A 23,749-nucleotide genomic window follows, 5' to 3' on the forward strand; every position below is an offset into this window, starting at 1 on the left:
CTCTCCCTCAGTTCCTCTCCCAGCCATTGCTGCCTGCTCTCCCCCCTCCCCCCACTTCAACTTCCCTCCCCCCCTTTAACCTGGGCTATAGCTACACCCCTGCCTTCTTGTACGTAAGGTACAAAAAAAATAATAATTTGGTTTTGCGGGAAGGAAATAAAAATGCTTTAACAATTGTATGTGCAGCACTGATTACATTGCCACTGCTCAAAAATGTTATATCTTAATTCGAAGGAAAACCATTTAAAAGTGCAATACAATTTAGGATCAAGAATAACTAATTGCATCAATATGTTTAAGAGGTTACAACCAAGTGACTGATGTCTTAAAAACAAAATCGGACATGTCTAAGTACTGTATTTTTTATTGCAAAGCCAGTATAACCAGACTCTCACACTGATGAGATCCAAAACGTTGAAGCAGCTGTCTGTGAGTGGGTTTACTGGCTGTGCACTATGCTGTGCTTGCTGAAAAGCCGTGTCATTCAGTGGGCATACGCTTATAGGGGTCCATGTTAAAATGGATTTGAAGGATGTTATTTCCCAGAATCCCTAGTTTCAGTGGAAGCATTGTATGCTAGGAGATAATGGTGACAATCAGGGTTCCAGACATCTGAATATGCTTACAAGTGATATTTTTAATTGCTGTAATTCATTTTCAAAAGATTACCCTGACCAAGTTTGAATCTCTAACCTAGCATATGATTTCCCCCTTTCCTAAGAACCTCCGAGTGGGTGTCCATCATTTCAATTATTTTACCAACATGGATGTGAAGCAAACACTGACAACATTCCCCTTCTACGCTGAAAATAAAAACCAAAAGGTCAAATTCCAGACTTCCATATGAGTTTAAAAAAACGAAATGTATTGGATAAAAAATAATGCACTAAACAATCTCCCCCTGTTTACTCAGCACTCGCTCAATCACATTATATTTTAGTACCTCTAGTATACTGTATAGTGAGCGCTGTTACTGTAAATGTCGTTAATCTGAACAAAAAAGTAAAGAGTGATAAAATAGAGTTATATACAGAGTTATGCCACTCAGTGCTGCTTGATATAAGACGATCATCTTTTTTTTTTTCTCCAGTGCCTTATTTTAAATTGTTTTTTAATATACCATTCAACTTACCAAAGCATCCCGTTCAGATGGTAGCAGGCTGCATGGCCATTACTCATGAAAACTGCTCGAATCTGTGGTTTCCGCTTAACATCCTCCAAAATGATAAACGTAATTTGCACTGGTTTCGAGCAGGCGAACAAGATACCCATAGTTCCAGATGGATAGCTGCTTTACAGTCAAGGAAGTAAAATGCTTGTAGCAACCCAAGATGTTAGATTTAAAGCAGCAGTTCTTCCATATTCCCATATTTTAAAAAAAATGCATTGTGTGTCTGATACAGTCATGCACTGACTTCCAGTGGTTGAAACTACTTACAAAAGTGGTGTTACTGTGCCTTATAAGTTAGTGATACAATAAGGACACAAAGATAGAGAGACTTCCTAAAATACATCTCATTTTCTTTAAAAAGTAAGTGGGACTGTGGATGTGTAAATACACAGGTACAGAGGTACTTTGAGTCTGTATTTTCTAGTGCCATCTCATTTGTACCACTGCTTCCAACCATGGAATGTCTCTTCTACATTTAGGCAGAGATTACAAAACCACTTGAGAGCGATCCAATAATTAGATGCTTGTCCTCGCTGCCCATACAGTAATTTATATAAACTAAACTGTCTCTCCAAACACCAAGCGGGTTACTCGTTAACGTCTGTTACAGGCCAATGCAGCCGAATGGGTGTCTACTTCATTCAAGTCAATGGCCGTTATTGACCGTTAAGGGGCATTAAACCGTAATGGACCTCAGTGATTGTACCTACTGTACCAAACTGTAAGTTAAGAGGCTTAATGGCGCTATTATGTTCAGTCACCACCACTTAAAAGGTATACCTCCCCTCCCTGCTTCAGAGCACAGATCACGCAGGAGCATACCAGGGTAAAATTGACCTCTATAAAAACTTGATTAGCCGTGTGGTACCGTACGTTGTTTTGTATGTGGTATTCCAGCAAGTTAAGGGGGTTAGTAAAGGTATATTGTTAAAGTGTGCTTATTATATGCACCTACTATAAATCTTTTTCTTATTAAAGAAGAATTCTAAATGGCAAAACGGTTGTGTTTCTAAGTGACGCTCCCTTTAACATTTTCACCTCCAGAGGGGTCTGCAATGTATTGCAGGAGCAAAGGGGTTAATTGTAGATTGATTCATTGTAGATGAATGAAACCTTATTGTTGGTTGAACCAGGTGAACTGGTGACAAGCTCAGTGTCAATGGCAAATCTTGGCAGTCTAGCACAGTGGTGCGCAAACATTTTGAGCTGCGTCATGGGAGCCGCAGCGTTCACACTCCCCTCTCCCAATGGCTGGGCGTCAAATGATGTCGCGGGTCATGTGACGTCACGTAACCCCACCGCGTCATTTGCAGCGGGTTGCCATGCCGACATGTGACGTCACATGACTCCGTGGCGTCATTTGACACACGCTGCCATGGCGACGCATCGCCGAAGACCCGGCTGTCAGCAGGTGAGTGAACTACAGAGGCCTCACACCTCCCCCGGCATTTAATTTAAATGCCATGGGAAAGAGCGCGGGGCCCCTGTAACCACCTGCGTCCCCCCCAGCAAAATGTCCTGCCCTGGGGGGCGCGCCCAGTTTGCGCACCGCTGCTCTAGCAAACCGTGATTACTTGACCGCTCCTCAACCTGGAAAAGGAGTCTTCCTCTTCCATATATAGCCCCCATTGTGATGAGCTTGCAATTGTTGACAAGGATATGAGAGGTCCAGACCGTGATCTAAAGCATCCATTTCAAGTTAGGCTATTGATCATGAAAGAAGCGCAAGATAAAAACAAATTAAAAAATGAGTTTCCCAAACTAACGGAAAAAAGGTCAACTAGGGTTGTCATCTAAACTTGAACAAATAGGCTTTATAAACAATGCAACTTTATTGGATACAGAACCTGTCCTGTTCCATCTGGAAAAAGAAGGAGAAAGCTCTGTCCAGTGTAATAGCGCTTGCTGGCAGCTTCATGGCGTCTCTGCAGGAATAAAGTAGATACTGTTTTGTTAAAAAGTATATAATTACTTTAAAAAAAAACAAAAAAAACCAACAATATTCTTTATCATTTTCTCTGCGGTGTCTTAATGTTCTAAATAACCACTGTCAATATTGTATATCCAAAGGGAAAGGCTATTGGCTCCACAAAGTTTGCTTGAGAGGCCAAGTGATTTTATATAAATATAAATGTTCACATCAATATGCGTTAACAACAAAATTAAAACCTCCCAAACAATAATAAAAAAAACAAAAAACACAAAGGTACCACCACTTAGTTTTAACCTAACATATCACAGCCATTTACCCAATGTTATCCTTGATGACAACACCTTTCAAAACATTAACCGCTATTTTGTTTCATCTAATTTTAGACAAGACTTATGGTTATACTACTAAGTGGTGATAAGCAGCAAAGCATCTTACATCCAGGTCATACGCTTCGTAAACATACATACAGTAGTTAAAAAATGTGATCTTAAAATGAGCAATTATCAAAGATATACATAAGTCAATGAACACAGAATGAAGCTTCCTGATGTGAATTTAAAAGGGTTTCAAATAATACGATTAAAGTTATTGGAGACCACAGGCTGAGAATCTCTAAGAACGGCAAACCATGGGAAATTGTTTTTTTGCATCTGTATTCTCATGAGGTCTGTTCTTAAGCCATGAAAAAGAGATAGGTAGTCTACCAATTGTCCAGGATATACTTGAAAAGGAGAAGGACAGTACAGTATGTTTAAATATATCTACCCTACGCTAAGCCTTAGCACACCTAAATGTTTATTCAGTTGGCTTTATCAGCATTCAGCAATTCCGGGCCTATTTAGGGGCCTATACACTAAGCAGTGATAAGCCACTTATCACCACCTTATCGCCAAAAAAGCCTACTGCAATTCAGTAAGCACCGATAATTCGGCAATAAGAGACCTTTTCGGCAATTTTTTTGCAGAGAAAAAAAATAATCGCCAAACGCGAGCCGATAAGCCACTTTTCGCCAGCTTTTCAAACTCATGCTATTCTAGTAGCCCTGATTAGCTTATCGAGGCTAATCGCGGCTCTGGAATAGAGATTTCCTCTCAAAATCGTGTTGCCAAGAAAAGTTGGCAAGAGGGTTGTGAGAAACTGCCTATAAGTGGCGACACCGCACTTAGAAAAATAAAATGCATTTTCCAGCATCGGATGATGCCGGGAGTCCCCGTAGCTGATATCCATTAATATCAGCACCGGAGACCCCCGGCATCAATCTGATACAATAAAACTGCATTTACAGGCAACTTCATTACCTTAGCGGCTAACCGCTTAGGCAATGAAGGTGTTAAGGAACAACAGCAACTTTATTGGGGGCCTCCAGGTGGTCCCCACTGGGGTCTGGGGTCCCCGGGTGGTCCCCACTGGCCTGCAGGACCAATCCTGTTGCAAAAATAATAAATGTGGCATACATTTGAATAAATACACCTCCCACCCCCAACACATACAGTACAGTAATGGGCAAAATAACTATTATCCAGATATGGATAATAGCTCATTTGCCCATTATTAAATCAAACATTAGGCAGCCAGCATAAATAAAGTAAATAAACCTTTCGACTTACCCCTGCCATCATGAAGGGCATTCTCCTCAGCATACTGCAGGGCCATGTCCTCCGTTGGCAGAAATAATACAAGAAAAAATACAATCTAATGTCCACTAACCCCTTAATAACCGCTATACTAATTAAGGGGTTAACCCACCCTCCCCCGCTACCCACCCTGGAGGCCTAACCACTCACACCAGAACCACTGTACCCACCCTGTACCCATTCATTGGCATAGTGGTACATCATACCCTTATAATATGGGCAGGATAAGTCACTCTAGCACTCAATGGCCACCCTAATCAAAAAGCATGAAGGCAAAAAATAAACAATAATCAAACATATACACAAGCACATTAACACCACAATGCAATAAATAAAAACAATAGCCAACAAATGAAACAAATACAAGCACTAGCCAACCAATGAAACATATTAAAAGCAGTAACCAAAAAAAAAAAAAATATTTAATTTTAACCAGTAGCCAACAAATCAAATAATTAAGAAAACCACTATCCAACACATCAATTAAAAGCAGGAGCCAACACAAGAAATAATTAATTAAAAACGCAAAACCAGGGGGGCGTGGCCAGGGGTCTGAGCGTGCTAGTCGCAGCTTGCTCTGCTCCTAAGGAAACCGACACCTATATCCGATCAAACCCGAAGATCGGGAGGCAAGACACCCCAAAACACACTTGCCACGGTGTGGCACAAGTTACAACACCTTTGGGCTCTCCCCAGCGTAATTGGAACTGGCCCCGCGGCTGCCAAATCGATCGCAGGTTCCCCCTCTGCCTCCAAGCTGATCCCAAGATGGCCGCCGGGACCGGGAGGCTGCATTAGAAACAGCCGATTCCGGACTCACGGAAGGAGGTAAGGGGTGTCCCTGCGCTTCACCGATCTAGGCGGAGGTGCGCCGTTGCAGTCGGGGGGTCGCCGCTCGCCCCCCCTCACATAACCCTCTCTAATAAACTTATCCCCACACGCCCGTGCCCTGCCGGAGTAGCAAGATGGCGCCGGCTAAAGTGTGAGGCGCCGACAGCTGCCGATCGGAGGCGCGGCGGAACCGGAGTGGGTGCCTTCCCTTGTGGCTCCAGGGCCCTGTGAGCTCCGTGGGAGGAAGGGGGGGACGATCCACCCAGAGGGGGGAAGACTTACCACTCAGCGCGGCCCTGTTTGAGTGGTGGCCGGCGGCCATCTTGGTTCACCCATCTGGCACATCACTGCTGGGAGTAGCCGGCGGCCATCTTGGTTCACCCATCTGGCACATCAGTGCTGGGAGTAGCCGGCGGCCATCTTGGTCCACCCAACCAACACAGACACTGTTAAGAGATGGTTGGCGGCCACCTTGCTCCTCCCAAACAGCACAAACTGCATTTAAGTAAATAAAAGATAAAGTGACACTGAAAATAAAGAGCTGGAAGAAAGTGTTAATGAAAATTCACCCACTCTCCCTCCCCTACAAACCATTTTCACTGGGAGTCCCAACATCCTCCATTAACTTTCCACTGGGCCCAGTACAGTCTCTAAAATCGGCCCAGATGAGAAGGGGGAGAGCAAAATCACATGGAACAAAGGCTCAATTAAAAGCAACCATGGAACCGCTTCCAATGTTTGTGTGATCAGGTCTCCATAGGAATGAGGGGGCTTATTCCAATTTAACTTTTCTCTTTTTTTTTTTTTTTTTTTTGTGCTACATCACCTAAATATATTCAGCTCTATTCAAAGTCAAAAAACTTACCAAGAAAAAACAACAAACATGCCATCCACTAAACAAAAAAAACCGGTGGCCAGACGTGAGGCATCCCTTTTCTTCAAAAAACAAAATACCAAAGATCAAGAAGCGTCTACCGCAGGCGGAGACGCAGATTCAGATCTAGACTCTGGAGAAGAGACGGACGCTCCACTTACCCGCAAAGAAATGATGGGGTTTGTACAAGAACTAAAAAGCTCTTTCCACTCTGAGATGCAGAGCTTCCGCCGCAGCATCAGAGAGGAGATTGCGTCCATAGGTGACCGCATTGTGGACTTGGAGGAGAAAGTGGATAACACCGCCCTTGCACAGGAGACCCAAATGCGAGACATCGAGGAATTAAAAACTCAAGTCAAAACTATCTTCGAAAAACTGGAAGATACGGAGAACCGGTCAAGACGCAATAACCTGCGGATCAGAGGTATCCCGGAAGAAGTGGACAATGCCCAATTGGATGCTTATCTCACTCGGCTTTTCATGTCCCTGCTACCCGAAACATCGGATGAAAAACTTCAGATGGACAGAGCCCATAGGCTTCCTAGGCCGAAAGGCCTAGACCCAGCAAAGCCACGAGATGTGATCACTCGCCTACACTATTTCCGTATTAAAGAAGAAATACTGAGAGCCGCTAGAACCACCCCAAAGATAAAGCAGGATAATGTTCCACTCCTCATCTTCCCGGACTTGGCTCAAACCACGCTGAATAAACGGAGAATGTTCACGCAGATCACCAACTCACTGCGGAACAATAAAATCCGCTATCGCTGGGGTTTCCCGTGCAAAATTTTGTTCACTCATCAAGAGACGATGTACATCCTACTCTCACCTGAAGAAGGTGAGGAAAAACTACGATCATTGGGCTTACTCGAACCAGAGGATCCGGAGGCCTCTCAAAAGCCTCGTCATTCACCTAAGGCACAACGCCAGGCATGGGTGAAAACACCAACCTCTGGGCGAGCAAAGACCCAACCCACTTGAAGAACTAGAGCTGGATACTTATTTAACACCCATTTAAGATGGCAGACAAGCCACAACGTGGTCTGGACTTAAGGTACTCACCGAGACGTGGCCCACTCCAGTAACCCACCTAAAATCTAACCAACATTTGAGGTACCTGGAACACATCGACCAACTCGGTCAAGCCACAATGACCACGACAAGTCCCAAAATCTAGGTTATTTCCTTGTTCATAGTGAAACTATTCTCCCAAGTTACCCACAAGTTCGAATCATTCAAAGTTGGACAATCAGTTTGAACTAACCCGAACACTTAAAAGGACTGACATACAATGTTTGTTTGGAACTGTTTTCTAGACAAAATTGTATTTGTAATATAAGTTTATATGTTGTCTATAATAGAATTGGTCTCCAAAAGTTCAGCTACCAATTCTCTATTACAGGTTAAAATATTAAAGGTTACGTTTTAGGTAATTTTTCCATGTTATTTATCCCTCTCCCCCTGTAAAATACGAATGCAGAGTCTGCCAAACTATAGTTGCCAGTCAACCCTACTCAATGCCTTTAAAATTGAGAAAAGACATGTTGCTGTAAACAGTTATAACGTTTAATGCCCCCCATTCTTGCTTTTACTTCCCTGATGTGTAAGATCACACACACAACCCACCCCGTACTCTATGGGGTGATTTTGTTTTCCCTCTTCGAAAGTTTAGCTCCTAAACAACGGAGCACTGCGACGTCAAGCCGCTGGGCCACTGCCCGCCCCCCTCACGTTCATTTAACCTGTGAGTGCGAGAGACTTGCACCACAGGTCCTACCATGGCTGGTCCCCCCAAACAATGTTTGGAAGCCGGGGTCCTCGGTTTACCCCTCCCCTCCCTCTCTATCCCTCCCCTCCTCCAAGTTTTGCAAGCATTTGCCACTACCATGTAATAATATGTATATCTCTCGTTGTATATGTTCCCATACCAGATTGTTTCCAAAGACGGATGTACCGACTCTTCAGCTGTATGTAAGTTATCACTCTGTTCATTTGTATTATAGAACCTTGAACCACTACCATGCCGATTAATATAATATCCCAAAACACCAAGGGCTTAAACACCCCCCGAAAGAGACGTATTGCTCTCTCGGAAGCCAAAAGACTGGCAGGAGATATAATCTTGCTACAAGAAACTCATTTGAAAAAAGAGGATCAGTCGCTGCTGTTCAGCAATGACTACCCCCTAATCTACCACTCATCAGCTCCCACGAAAAAAAATGGCGTAGCAACACTTTTCCATAAAAATTTAAACTTCAAAGTAGACAAAATTAAAAATGATCACGCTGGGAGAATTCTAATTATTACAGGGTCACTGGACTCCACTGATATAACAATAGTCAACACCTATGCCCCCAATGAAAATCAAGAGTCCTTTTTCCAGGAACTAACAAATTTAATTCTCTCTGTCCAGAAAGGTCTTTTAATTTTAGCAGGAGATCTAAACGCAATTATGGACCCAAATCTAGATAAATCTCCCAGTCCCCCCCCGCCACAAAAAATAGCCCCCCCCACTCGGGGACTTGTATCTATGACCAAGGATCTATTGTTGGTAGACTCCTGGAGATTAGTCAATAGCAATGTAAAGGATTTCTCCTTTTTCTCTCACCCCCATAATAGCTATTCTCGAATTGACTATATCCTAATAGACCAACAAATTAGCAATAATATTTCCTCAGCAGTAATTGCCCCCTCTGCTTGGTCAGACCACTCTACGCTTATAACCAAATTGGCTGGCCTCACGTCCAAAAATAAAACAAGGTCGTGGTCCCTGAATGAATCCCTACTACTGAACCCACAAAATCTCCAACTAATAGAAAAAGAACTGGCCCAATACTTTGAATTAAACAATACCCCAGAGGTTTCCTCTTTTACCCTTTGGGAGGCCCACAAATCAGTGATAAGAGGCAAACTGATTGCCCTGGCTTCTCAGAAAAAAAAAGAAAAAACAAAACAAATTGAAACACTAACACAAAAATTATCAGAACTAGAATCTACCCACAAGTCAAATCCATCTCGGAAAAATTATAGGCAGATAATCTCAGTGAGGGGCGAACTAAACCTTTTGTTAGTGTCAAACGCAGAAAGAGCTATAAGATGGAGCCAACAGAAGTACTATGAAAAAAGTAATAAAGCAGATAGAATGTTGGCACGCAAATTAAAGCAAAAACAAGCTAAGGCTAAAATTCACAACATCTACACTAAAAATGGCTCAGTATCTCACAACCCCAAAATCATAAGCGATGCATTTAGGGACTACTACACATCCCTTTACAATCTACCAGGCCCAGTGGGAGACTCGGCTAAAGAGAAAAGAGCAATAAAAATTCGAAATTATCTAGCAAAATGCCGACTCCCTACTCTAGACCCAAACGACATCACAAACCTTGAAAAAACTATAGAGCCCCTGGAAATTATGGAAGCAATAAAATCCCTGAAAATTGGGAAGGCCCCTGGTCCGGATGGATTCTCTAATCTTTATTACAAGAAATATTCCACAACTCTCCTCCCATTTCTTACCAAAGTCTTCAATGAGATGACACAAGGCGCACCCCCTCCTAGAGACATGCTTCAAGCTACCATAGTGGTAATCCCCAAAGAGGGGAAAGATCCCCTACTGTGCTCTAGCTACAGACCTATTTCGCTATTAAATACAGATTTAAAACTATACGCAAAGATTCTGGCCAATAGATTAAATAGTATCCTCCCTAAATTGATTCATCCGGACCAGGTGGGGTTTGTCCTGGGCAGACAAGCCCTTGATAACACAAGGAGGACAGTGAATCTAATACACGTAGCAAATCTCACGAAGTGCCCATCTCTATTACTTTCTTTAGACGCTGAAAAAGCGTTCGATCGATTAGATTGGCAGTTTATGTCAGCTACGCTTTCGCAGATGGGATTCACAGCCAAAATTTTAAATAGTATAAACACACTATACTCCACACCAACGGCCACTGTAAGGACGAACAGCTCTCTGTCTGACCCCTTTCCAATATTAAATGGAACCAGGCAGGGTTGTCCGCTCTCACCTTTATTGTTTGCCTTAGCCATAGAACCATTAGCATGCCAGATAAGGATGAACCCCAATATTGCGGGTATTTCTGTTGGCCAGGAAGAATTCAAAATAGCTCTTTTTGCGGACGATATTCTATTGACACTTTCAAAACCCCTCACATCCCTCCCTAACCTTTTCCATGTATTATCAGAATTCGGCTCACTTTCAGGTTATAAAATTAATCATTCCAAATCCATGGCCCTTAGTTTAAACCTCCCTAAAGAATTAGTAAAATTACTCCAACTAAATTTTGACTTTAAATGGAATGCGAACCATATTAAATATCTAGGGGTGCAACTAACAAAACATTATTCGACCCTATACAACGCAAATTTTAAACCCTTTTTTGAGCAGATAGTCAAGGACTTAGCCAATTGGAACCCATATATAATATCCTGGTTTGGGAGAATAACCACTATTAAAATGAACATTTTACCTCGACTCCTCTACCTCTTCCAAACCCTCCCGGTTAAAATCTGTCAGAAAGATCTAAACAATATTCAGAAGAAAATTTTGAAATTTGTCTGGCAAAACAGGCGACCTAGAGTCCGCAAAGATATTCTTTATAAGTCCAAATTAGAAGGAGGCTTAGCTCTTCCGAACTTACAAAACTACTATAGAGCAGCTCAATTAGGGCAACTTGTTAGCTGGCATTCAAACCCAACCGAAAGGAGGTGGGTCGAGATAGAGGATTTGATCTGTTCCCCATGCAAAATAAAAAATCTTCTCTGGCTCAACAAAAAGTCTAGACCACCCGAGAGTCTCAAGAACCCGGTGATATCCTTTGCCTGTAATCTTTGGGACTCCCTCAAATCCAAGTTTCAACTAACTGGTTCCCCTTCCCTCATGCAACCCCTATTCTCGGACCCCTCCCTTCCTTTTTACACAGAAAACCCACTCTCCCATACCTGGGTTCAAAAAGGACTCACGAGAGTCAAGGATATTCTCACTCAAGGGAAAGTCCCCCCATTCGCTTCTTTACAAACGAATTATGACATCCCCACGGCCGACTTTTTCAGATTTCTCCAGGTTAGGCATTATATCCAATCAGTCTACAAATCAGGTCAACCCCAGGCTTTGACTTTATTTGAAGTCTGGTGTCTACACCAGCCCCATATGAAGGGCATTACATCCAGAGTATATCAAAGTTTATCCTCTATCAAGAGCAACCAAACCCCCGATAACTATATGGTATCCTGGGAAAAAGATTTTAATGTCTGTATAGATCTCGATATTTGGAAAGACATCTGGGAAGCTGCCTCCAAAAATTCATCGTGCGTTGTAATAAAAGAGAATATTTACAAGTTAATATACAGATGGTACATGACTCCTGCCAGACTGCACTCTTTTCTCCCAGGGGTCTCCCCACTATGCTGGCGTGGTTGTGGCGAAGTTGGGGATATTCTGCATATATTCTGGTCATGTCCCGAAATCCAACAAACTTGGACAGAAGTGTTCACCTTAATACACAAGATCCTAGATATCACTGTCCCACATGACCCAGTATATATATTGTTAGGCAAGCCAATAGCCAATATTCCCCGAAAAAAAGCTAGAGTACTAACCCAAATGTTAAATGCTACACGGTGTACAATTGCCAAAAATTGGAAACAACCTGCCCCCCCATCCTTAAACCAAATAAACAATAAAATTTGGCATATAGTTTATATGGAAAAACTCTCAGCCTATCTGAATGGCTCGACCTCACAATTCTCTGAGATTTGGGCTCCTTGGTTTCGCCATGCAGGTATATCCCCATACATAGATTAGAATACTTGGAACAGAGTGATATATGTGACAGTTAAATTGTTGTGTACAATGCTATATTTTTACAAATGCTATCCCTTCCCCCCCCTCCCCTATCCCCCCTTTTATATGTTATATGTTTTGTTAATTTTTCTTTTGTATGAAAAAAAAATGTTTAATAAAAATTTAAGTAAAAAAAAAAAAAAACGCAAAACCATCGGAAACAATAATAAAACCAAGCCATCAAAATGATAAACAATGTAAAAAATAAACAGAAATATAAAAAATAACACAATAGAAATTAAGCATTTGCCCAAAAATACATTGGCTAATACTGTTGTAGCCCATCGACCCCACCACCCCCAACCTCAGATCGGGTACCCTAGGGTGTTTCTTGGTCTGGCTACAGGTCTGTGTGTGGTGCGTACCTGCTGGCAACAGGAGGGCCTGAGTCTCCCGCGGTGACAACAGGACAGGTCTCTGGGGTGGATGCCTTTGTTCTCCTTTAATGGTGCAGCGCCTCCATCTGTAGTAGGCCCCAGGGATACGGGTGGAATCCCTACTGCAGAATCCTCTCCCAGGGATGAGAGATTCCAGTCTCACACACTGTCTCTTTAAATAGCAGCAGCTCTTTATTATCCTCTCAGCAGTAGCAGTCAATGCAGTAAATACACAGCCAGCCAGCTGTCCTCCTTCAAGATGTCCCCTGCCTCCACTCTGGGCCTAAGGGCCACCCAGAGTGGGGCTAGCTCTTCCCTCACCCCCTAAGCAGGGTGAGAGGTTCTTGGTCCACCTATCTATATCTATCAGCTCTACTCATCACACTCCCACTTGACTGACTCTTGACACTTGACTAACTCACACATTACTCTAAATAGGAAGTTGCACTGCCATACGTAGATTCAGCAGGCACCGCCCCTGTGCCTCTTGATTGGACACAGAGTCAGGTGACCTCCCTTCACTATCCAGGGAAATTGCTTGAGGTGGGGGAAACCCATGATAACTCCTGGCAGACCTGCCCTTACACAGGGATTACTGCCAGGAGGAGAGTAGAAATATAGCCCATTAATTTACCAGGGCTACACTGTATTTAACTGTGCCCTAAAGGGGCACAGATTAATACAATAGCAGTCAATGGACAATCAAACACATAAAAATACAAAAATACAATCAAAAAACCTGGAATACATTGTTTGTCATTTTGATGGCTTGTTTTTATTTATTTTTCCGATTGCTTAGCGTTTTTAATTAATTATTTCTTGTGTTGGCTCCTGCTTTTAATTGATGTGTTGGATAGTGGTTTTCTTAATTCATTGATTTGTTGGCTACTGGTTATAATTAATTAATTGTTTTTTTGGTTACTGCTTTTATTTATTTTATTGGACACCCTGCTTCCCGAGATACAGGCCCTGTTATGAGGTGCCGGTATCTCCTATGCATTGAAATGTCCCACGTCACGTGACCGTGGGAATCAAATGCATAGTAGATACCAGCACCCCATAACGGGGCCTGTATCTCGGGAAGCAGGGGGTCCCCGGATCTCAAATCAATGCGTTCTGTTCTGGAGACCCCCTGCTACAATACACTAGTAATAAAATTTAAATTAAAAATTATTATTTTCGGGTGAGATTTGCGCAGGGAGAGGAGACTCTCTCTCTGAAGCAGAAAGAACTCGCTGGGTGAGCCCTTTACAGAGGGTCGATCATCACGTCGCTGGCTACTCGCCATGTTTGCAAATGTTGCTATCACTGGTATTTGGGGCTTTCTGCATACCGTGATAGCAAAGCTGTAAAAAATGGCAATTTAAACGGGACAGCGATTTTATTTTTTATCGGAGCTTAGTGCATAGGCCCCTTTAGTTGCAACCTGTTTGATAACACTCATCCTGGCTCACTGACAGGACTGAGCATGACATCTCTTCAATTACAGTGTCACACCATATTTCCAAGTTATTGCTCAACTCATTCATACAGATGAAGCCGATTCATTTTATTCTCTGCTGGGATATATTGGAAACTAATACAGCATGAAACATGGCTTATGTTTGCAGTTTTGAATAGTTGTCCAGGGAGCACAAGTCATCGGTTGGCACATAAAAAAGAGAAAACACAAATAGTGCAATCCTACAGTATATAAACACTAGTGAAGGGGGCATGGGGCACCTGATAGAAGAAAACTCCTCAAGAAATGTACACTCACAATTTTGATAGAATAAACAGGCGTTTTATACCCAGAGCAGGAATAGAAGACGTCCCAGTGTAGTTAGACTGATAAAAATCCTCAGATGCAGGATTAGGCAGCTTCACATGGACGCTCACAAACACCCCACAGAAAAAGAGTGGAAAACTGGATTGTGCAGAAGGTGAAGATACAGTATTTTTGATATACACACACAGTGAATAGGTAATGCCAACTCACATGCTGACCCTCATCACGGGTAATATGCAACAAGGCTGCTGGCTAGGTATACCGGCGATTGGAGCCGAGGTCTCGTGGTCGTAGGTGCTCTCACGCAGGGGCTGGTGTGCCTCAAGTCCCTGCAATCCTGGTGCTCCTCTCACTTCCATGTTCCACCGGGCATTCCAGCCGGCGTCTCCATGTGGTCGGTCTTCCGGATCCCATTCGCCTGGCTGCCAGAACACAACTCAACGAGTTTCGCAGTCTTTGCTTCATCAGGAGTTGAAAGCGTAGTGACATTGGTGAATGAAGACTACTTAATAAAGACCCAATCAGTGTAGTCAATTGTGAACAAGCCCCTAAAATGGGGCAATGACTGTGCCTAACCTCTTGTAACTATAACCAGCCGGTTAGTGTAGCAATACATCATTCCTTAAGCCAGGCCTGCACAACATACAGCCCGCGGGCCACCTGCAGCCGCCAGGACTCCCTGTGCGGCCAGCAATGGCCTCCTTCCAACCCCCCTTCACTTCCCTTTCCCCTTCCCTGGTAGGGAAGGAAGGAGCATGCTACAGCAGTGTGACCACGCATCCCCCCCGAGCTCACACCAGCAATTTATGGACACATGGATGCGCTCCCCCCCCGAGCCCACACCAGCAGTTGATGGACACATGGATGCGCTCCCCCATCCCCCCCCGAGCCCACACCAGCAGTTGATGGACACATGGATGCGCTCCCCCATCCCCCCCCCCCCCCCCGAGTCCACACCAGCAGTTGATGGATGCACCGACGTACTCCCCCCTACCCCAGAGCCTGCTCCAGCAGGGTGTCACGCTCTAGCAGTGTGACCTGGAACTTCTGGGGTCTGCTGCGCGCTTCTTACCTCGCGCTTCACCCTGGTACCTGTAGCCACACGGCCAATACCTCCTGCCGCTGCTTCTTCCGCCGCTGCTTATTGCGCTGCCGCTGCGATCAGGTAGGCATGGGGGGGGGGAGGGGGAGAGGGGTTGATGATGAAGGGGGGACTGCTGAATGGGACTGGGGCAGATGATGAAGGGGGGACTGCTGAATGGGACTGGGGGAGATGATGAAGGGGGGTACTGCTGAATGGGACTGGGGAAGATGAAGGGGGGGACTGCTGAATGGGACTGGGGAAGATGAAGGGGGGGACTGCTGAATGGGACTGGGGAAGATGAAGGGGGGGACTGCTGAATGGGACTGGGGCAGATGATGAAGGGGGGACTGCTGAATGGGACTGGGGGGGATGATGAAGGGGGGGACTGCTGAATGGGACTGGGGGAGATGATGAAGGGGGGTACTGCTGAATGGGACTGGGGAAGATGATGAAGATTGGGTGGTTGATGATGATGAGGGGGACTGCTGAAAGGGACTGGGGGAGATGATGAAGATTGGGTGGTTGATGATGATGAGGGGGACTGCTGAAAGGGACTGGAGAAGATGATGAAGGGGGATGACGACTGCTGAATGGGACTGGGGGAGATGAAGAGGGGTTGTTGATGATGAAGGAAGCTGGGGGAGATGATGAAAGGTACTGGGGGAACTGCTGATGATGGGTGCTGGGGGAGAAATGTTGTTTTGTGTATTTTCTGTATGTCTGCGTTCTCACCAAATAAATACCATTTTATTCAACAATGTTGTCCTCTCTATCATGAATATGAACAAAAACAAACAACGTTCTTGTCTGACTAATGACAATTTGGAAGACATTTTGAAGACGTCTACTACAAATAAGACCCCGGAATACAACAAGCTTGTTGCTGAAAAGAGGTGTAATACCTCTCATTAAGTTTGTGAGATGAATAATAAATGCTGTTTTACCCGTGCGGCCCGAATCTGTTTTCCTTGGACCATTTCGGCCCTTCTCACTTTACAAGTTGTGCAGGCCTGCCCCTAGCTAAGATCTCTTAGTATTAAACACATCAACGTATAAACTTGATGCGCCTTATGTTTGCAGAGCAGACTCCATATTATACTGTATCCCTACCTATATATGCATAGCTATATACGGATGTCTGTCTTTGATGACCTGATAAACAAATGCGGACCCCAGAAAACCTTTAAGCATTGTGTGTTGGGGGTAACAGCTACTTTATCACTTTAAGGTTACAGGTTCAACTCTCTGCAAGGTCAACTCAGCCTTTACTCTCACGGTGGTAGAAAATATAAATAATCATTATACTGTAAAGTGAGCTATTATAATGACATTAATGCATTAATTATGTCTGAAAGTACTTTGACATCTAAGCAGTAAGAAGTGCAAAGCTATTAATATTAACACCATATAACACTTAAATATATAATGTTTTTTTTTTAATCAAAAGTAAATTCAACATTAAGAATACTTACATTAATACATTGGTGCAGGAAGAAGCTAATTTCATATTGAATACATTAAAATAAAGGTCAAAACTATAAAGGGAGCAGAGGCACTAATTATATTATTAATAATAATGTTGCACTTTAACAGTACTTTTCATTTGAAGATTTCAAAGCATTTCGGAAACCAATTAAACATGATTACAATTATTTGGTTTATGAACCTAAAGGGCACAAGTAGAGCACTAGGATTGACTAAATTAATGTCCTTCTCAAGCCTTTCGCCGCTGGTCGAGCCATGTACAGTCAGAAAATATATTCCTGCACAAATTAAGTGGAAATGACACACCTGTAAAACGTTTCATCTCTCAACACTTTTACTACTGACCTTATCCCACAGTGTAAAACCTGCACAATAGTGTCTATAAGAAACATTAAAAATACTAAACGTGTAGGGGAGATTCATTAAACTGGTCAAGTCAGTGACCGTTAACAGTGTAATGAACATCCCCCACAGTCTCACTCTATTGTGAGGATAAATACAGTCTCACTCTTTTTTAAAGAAAAATATATGTCCATCACCAATGGCTTCACAATGTCAAATTAAGGAAGCTATACTGTTTGTTTCCAACAATAGCAAAATCCTTTTCAGGTGTGGCATGGAGCCTTTTATATAAAGCCGAGTTATTGCAAATTTATTGGACCCATTATAGACAGGCTGTGTCCATGATAACAATTTCAGAAATAAATGTTGTTATGGAGGGAGCTGAATAGGAAAGGAAATACCTGCTTGGTCTGACGCCTTCCATTTGGTACTGTTCTGATTACATGGTTGTCACTTCTTTTTTATTCTTATAGACTGAACAATTCTTTTTTTTCTGTATCATATACAGTAATGTAGTTATAGCTGTGAGCAGGAATCAAGTAGAGGAGACTTTAAATGACAATACTACCTCCTGGCTTTTTTTTTTCTTCAACCCATCCTCATTTTGGTGTCCCATTTGCATTTAGAGATAAGTAAGAAACCATGTATTTATTTTTGTACAAACGTTACGAGCAAAAAGGAGTCTGGGAAAATCCAAGGCAAGCAACAACCCGGAAAGACTAGTTGAGACAATTTCACTATAGCTCATTTCTGTGAGCTTGATAAAAAGTAATATTATAATTAACAAGGCAGCTGAGAGAGACAGGTATACTTTATATGACGAGGTCACACGGAAATCTAAAGATGCAAGCAGCTACTGTAGGAGTAATGTCCTTGTTTCAGGTCACTAAGGTGCTTACGTTCCACACAGACAATGCCAAAGAGTGATAACTGAGTGCAGTAGGATCAGTTTCTATGGCATACACCATTAAAGTGATTTACAGGATGTCTTAGTAGTGTGTGAGCAAATCAGCTAGAACATTTAAAAGGAACTGTATATGCAAGGATGCAATGATTTTGGCAAAACAAGGGTTAGTTAAGTTTAGTTGCAGCCATACTGTATGTACCCACTCCTAGGGGAGCAGCTGAATCTCACATTCCTATCATCCTCATCTAGCAAACATTAAAAGCTCACAGTGCAAACCCATATTCATGTAAATCTCCTAATCATCTTGATTGTTAAATATTTCATTACTGCAGTGGCTCCTGCTAATCCCTTATGTAAAGAGGAGTAAACCAAACAAAAAAAAAAACATGCATCATAAAAAGTGAAGAGATAATGCATTCATATCACAGCCCAGCAGGGAATAAGTAGTAGTAATAATAATAATTTGAGAACATCCAGGACATTCTATTTTCCTGGAGATCTTTTGTGTTCCAAACATTACCTTTGAAAAGAACTCTGGTCATAAGGGAATAGCCTAGCATAGGACTGTTATTTACTGCCTCCCAACCTCTGGGACTTATAAAATGTGTCTCTGTACCACCATCTTTTTGATTTACCATAAGTATGAAGGTTGGGAACATGCAGAAGAATACCTACTTTATGTACACTGTTGAAATATTCTTCTATACCAAGTACAGAAATCTTTTTTATTGTCTCAATCTACCGTGATACTGACACTGGAGGCCATATGAGGTATCATAAAAACAAGAAACTCTCAAAAAAAGTACAGCCCCCCCAAACAAGGACTACATCTTTCAAATCAATGTGCATTCCATGGCATGCACAACAACCTTCAGTGCCTCATACAAACACTTTATGGTATTCATTTCACTGACAAATGGATCTGGAGAGCACTGAAAACCAATGTTTTGTAGCTGCTTTGGAGAAACGTACCTTATTGTGGACAATGGGATAACTTTTTAACAAGTTAGATCAACAACATGTTGCATTTAGCAAAAGTTAACCGGTATTAAAATGTGGTCTAATGGCACTTTCACTACTTTTGACACAGATAAATGCGATTTAAAATCAGCTTCCTATGACCTTGGACAAAAACATTAGAAGGGACATTTGTAAACTGAACCAGGATCTGTATTAGGCACCGATGTTTAGATTGATCTCTACAGAACAGGGATTTGTATCTTAACATATACAGTGCTGCGAACATTCCCGTGCTGTATAATTTTATAAAATGAATTCAACAGGACTAGTCTATTTGAGCATCTTGGCCAGTATACACATGAAAAACATGACTCCCACAAATACAATAACTGGTTACTTGTTTGTCATCTTTAGAAAATTCAAGTAAATAAAGCACATGGCGCCAATGGCATACGCCCAAGAGTTCTTAAGGAGCGAAGTTCAGTAATAGCCAAACCATTACCACAGGCTCAGTACCACAAGATTGGCGTAAAGCAGACGTGGTGCCTATATTTTAAAAGGGAGCTAGATCACAACCTGGGAATTACAGACCTATAAGCCTGACTTCAATAGTGGGGAAGCTACTTGAAGGTTTAGTATGGGATAATATTCAGGAATACCTAATGGATAACAAAATTATTAGTAATAGTCAGCATGAATTTCTGAAGGATAGGTCATGCCAAACTAACCTTATTAGTTTATTTGAGTAGGTAAGTAGGAATTTAGACCAGGATAATGCAGTTGATGTGGTCAACTTAGATATTGCAAAGGCTTTTGATAAGGTTCCACACAAGAGATTAGTGTACAAAATAAAGCAAGGTGGACTCGGTAAAAATATTTGCACCTGGATTGAAAACTGGTTGAAGGATAGACAACATTGAGTTGTCATAAATGGAACCTTTTCAGGTTGGGCTAAAGTTGTGAGTGGAGTAGCTGAAAGATCGGTACTGGGATTCCTGCTTTTTAACTTGTTTATTAATGACCTTGAGGTTGGCATAGAGAGCAAAGTCTCCATTTTTGCTGATGACACCAAATTGTGTAAGGCAGTAGAATTAGAGCAGGATGTAATTTCTCTGCCAAAGGACTTGACTAGACTGGAAACTTGGGTAGATAAATGGCAGATGAGGTTTAATACAGATACATGTAAGGTTATGCTTTTGGGAAACAAGAATATACAAGCAACCTAAAAATTAAATGGGAAAAAAATGGTGGAGTCCTTAATAGAGAAGGATTTAGGAGTGCTTGTAGAGAGCAGGCCTGGCAATAGTACCCAATGTCATGCAGTACAGTAGCTGCAAAGTCAAATATGATCTTGCATTAAACAGGGAATGGGTGGAAGGGCATTAAGCATAATTATGCCTCTTTACAAAGCATTATTAAGACCACACCTTGAATAGGGAGTACAGGTTTGGGCACCACTCCATAAAAAAGACATTATGGAACTAGAAAAATTGCAGAGAAAGAAAATATGACGGAGGAGAGGCTAGTTAATTTAGATTTGTTTAGATTTGTTTACATTAGAAAGAGGTGTCTAAGAGGGGATATGATAACTATGAACAAATATATTCAGGGATAATATAAGGAGCTTTCAAAAGAAATATTCATCCCAAAGCAGTACAAAGGGCACGGGGGTCATCCCCTAAGGTTGGACGAAAGGAGAATTCACCAGAAACACAGGAAAGGGTTCTTTACAGTAAGGGCAGTTAACATGTGGAATTCATTACCCATGGAGACTGTGATGGCAGATACAATAGATATCTTCGAAAAAAAAGGTTGGACATCTTTTTGAAAAGGAAATGTCTACATGGATATACCAAATAAGTAAACATGGGAAGGATGTTGATCCAGGGAAAAATGTGATTGCCATTATTGGTGTCAGGAAGGAATTCATTTCCCCCCTCATGAGACAGCATTGGATGATGTTTTACTGGGGTCTTTTTGTTTGCCTTCCTGTGGATTAAAATACTTTAAATACAAATATAGGATAAGTATCTGTCACATAAATTTAGTATACATTGAACTTGGACATAAGTTTTTTTTTCCAACCTCATCTACTAAGTAACTACTGTATATAACCTGTCTTTTTGTATGTACTGTATATATACAATTTATTTTTAATTTCTCCACTCTCCCAAATGCTTAGTGAGGAAGGAGGAAATTGGTTGTGAGAGAAGTTACCAGTTCTCCTCAATATACTCTTGTTGATGCTGGGTGTCTCTCCTTAAATAGTTATTAGGAACTGAGGAAACATGGTGGATGACTGGGACTTTCGTCCCTGGAATGGAAGAATCTCCAGAGGGCCCAAGGCAGAAGTGTACCCCAAAGAAATGCCTGTTTGGTTCTGACAGTGAGAAACCCTGAAAAAACAAAGGAGTCTTTCAGTCTCGGTGCAGAGCCCCAAGTCTCTCGGATAGAGATTCGCAGTCTCCGTGCCAAGGTGGAAGTCTCTGAGAGAGTTTCACAGTCTAGGTACCGAGTGGGAGATCTTCCAGAAAGAGGTCCAAACTCTCAATATAGAGCTCGATGGCTCTCGCCAGGAGGTCAACAGTCTCCGAACAGAGTTGGACATATCACAGAACGAGGTTCATACTCTCCACTTAGAGCTCGATGCCTCACACTAGGATATCAGCGGTCTCTACACAGAACTGCATAGCTCTAAAAAGGAATTTCACAATCTAGCGGCAGAGCTGGAAGTCTCTCAAAAAGATATCCGCAGTCTTAAGCCACGCTTATATTCACGGTGATGCTGACGTCACGCTGCAGTCACTGAAAAAAATCTAATTGAATTGACTTCCAGTGATCATGACCAAGCCACCGCGCCGCTCTTACTATAAGTGCACGCGACGGATGCAATACATTTGTTTTGACATGACATTGCGTCGCCGGGACTATAAGCGTGGCCTCAGTACGGATCTTGAAGGAGCTTCACACCCTCAACGTAGAGCTAGAAGTCTCATGCCAGGAGACCTGGAGTCTCAACTCAGAAGTGCGTAAATGGAAGGAGGACTACGAGAAGTCCCTGAGGGTTATAGAGACTGTGGAAAGAAAAGATAGAAACCTGACAGAGGAGGTTTCATATCTGGCTGATAAAACCAATAAAGAATTTCAGGAAAAGCAATAACTCCAACAGGGGAAAGTTGGCAGTACAGTTAGCACTGAAAGAAGCAGAGAGTGCTCTTCACCAGGAAAAGAGAAAATCCCTGTGTCTGTAATTGGAACTCTCTCAGATCAGAGCAGACTCTGAAAGAAAGAAGAGAAGCGTTCTAAGGCCTCGGTCCCGCTGCGCTCGTTGGCGCGGGTGGCCATGTCGCGAGTTCCCCACCAGCAGGGGAATCCTCGCGAGCCGGTCCCCGTCCCCCCTGGCGGCACAGCTGACTACACGCTGTGGCGCGTCAGCCGCTAGGAGACACAAGAGAATGGTGTTTCCTAGCGTTGACGCGTCACGTGGTGTGGCTGTGAGCCAATGGGGAGGGGAGGCTTCGGGAGGAGGAGAGGCTTCGGGGAGCGGGGAGGAGTGTGGAGTGAAAGCAGGTGAGTGCCTGTCTGTGTGTGTGTCTGAGTGCGTGCGTGCCTGTCTGTGTGTGTATGTGTGTGCCTGAGTGCGTGAGTGCCTGCCTCTATCTGTGTGTATGAGTGCTTGAGTGCCTGCCTGTGTGTGCGTGCGTGTGTGTGTATGAGTGCGTGAGTGCCTGCCTGCCTGCCTGCCTGTGTGTGTGTGTGTGTGTGTATGTATGTATGAGTGCCTGCGTGTGTGTTTAAACTTACCCTCAGTAGCTCCAGCCCGAGTCTGTGGAGGGAGGGGGGGGGAGAGTAGCGGGTCCCTCCGCTCAAGCCACGCCCCCCCTCCCTGTCAAGCCTCCCACTCCCGCCCACCTCCCGCTCCGGCTCCCGCTCCCTACAGACCGCATATCGCGGTCTGTGTATGTCAGCGCACCGCCTGTCTGCAGTGCGGGGCGCCGACTCTGGGAGCGGGGCCTTAGCCTAACTCTCCAGAAATATGGCCAAGTTCTCATCCAAGGAACATTGGAGAGAGAAAGGTATCTGTGCTAATGCTATGTAGCGCTCATCATACAGGCTGCCTACAGAGCTGCCTCATCAGCTGTGTCTTTCTCCAGTCAATATGGAGAATGCAACGACGAAGATTTTTTTTTGAATATTTGAAGCAATGTGTAATTTTGCTCCAGTCACATGTTAGGCCGCGACGGATGACGTCGCCGTCGCTGCTAGCAAAAGTTGTAATTCGCTTTCCGGCTGTAACGCTCGGCCTGCCCACAATCCAGACGAGACCCCGGGACTGAGGTGTAAAGGGATAATACCACACACCTAACAGTAAACGGGGGCACGGCCGGAGTGTGGAAGTAGCGTAGATGGTCCAGGTAACTACAATAGAAAGAGTACCGTACTTGCCAACTCCAGTGGTGGTAGGTATAGTCCGTAAACCAATGGTCATGGAATGGAGAGAGCAGCGTAGTTGAGTG

The 23,749-nt window shown here is 43.2% G+C and overlaps 1 protein-coding gene across 3 annotated transcripts in view; it reads right to left on the reverse strand.

The window, feature by feature from the left end:
* Positions 1 to 23,749, reverse strand: part of ERICH6B (glutamate rich 6B) — a 194,077-nt gene that overhangs the window by 45,040 nt on the left and 125,288 nt on the right. For all 3 annotated transcript variants that reach the window (XM_075591123.1, XM_075591121.1, XM_075591120.1), the window contains 2 exons: positions 3,014 to 3,096; positions 1,133 to 1,288 (listed from right to left, as the gene is read on the reverse strand). In XM_075591123.1, coding sequence (XP_075447238.1) covers positions 1,133 to 1,288; positions 3,014 to 3,096 — 239 coding nt within the window. The remainder of the gene's footprint in view (positions 1 to 1,132; positions 1,289 to 3,013; positions 3,097 to 23,749) is intronic.

The sequence above is a fragment of the Ascaphus truei genome, chromosome 3 (assembly GCF_040206685.1).
Source record: "Ascaphus truei isolate aAscTru1 chromosome 3, aAscTru1.hap1, whole genome shotgun sequence".
NCBI classification, from domain to species: domain Eukaryota; kingdom Metazoa; phylum Chordata; class Amphibia; order Anura; family Ascaphidae; genus Ascaphus; species Ascaphus truei.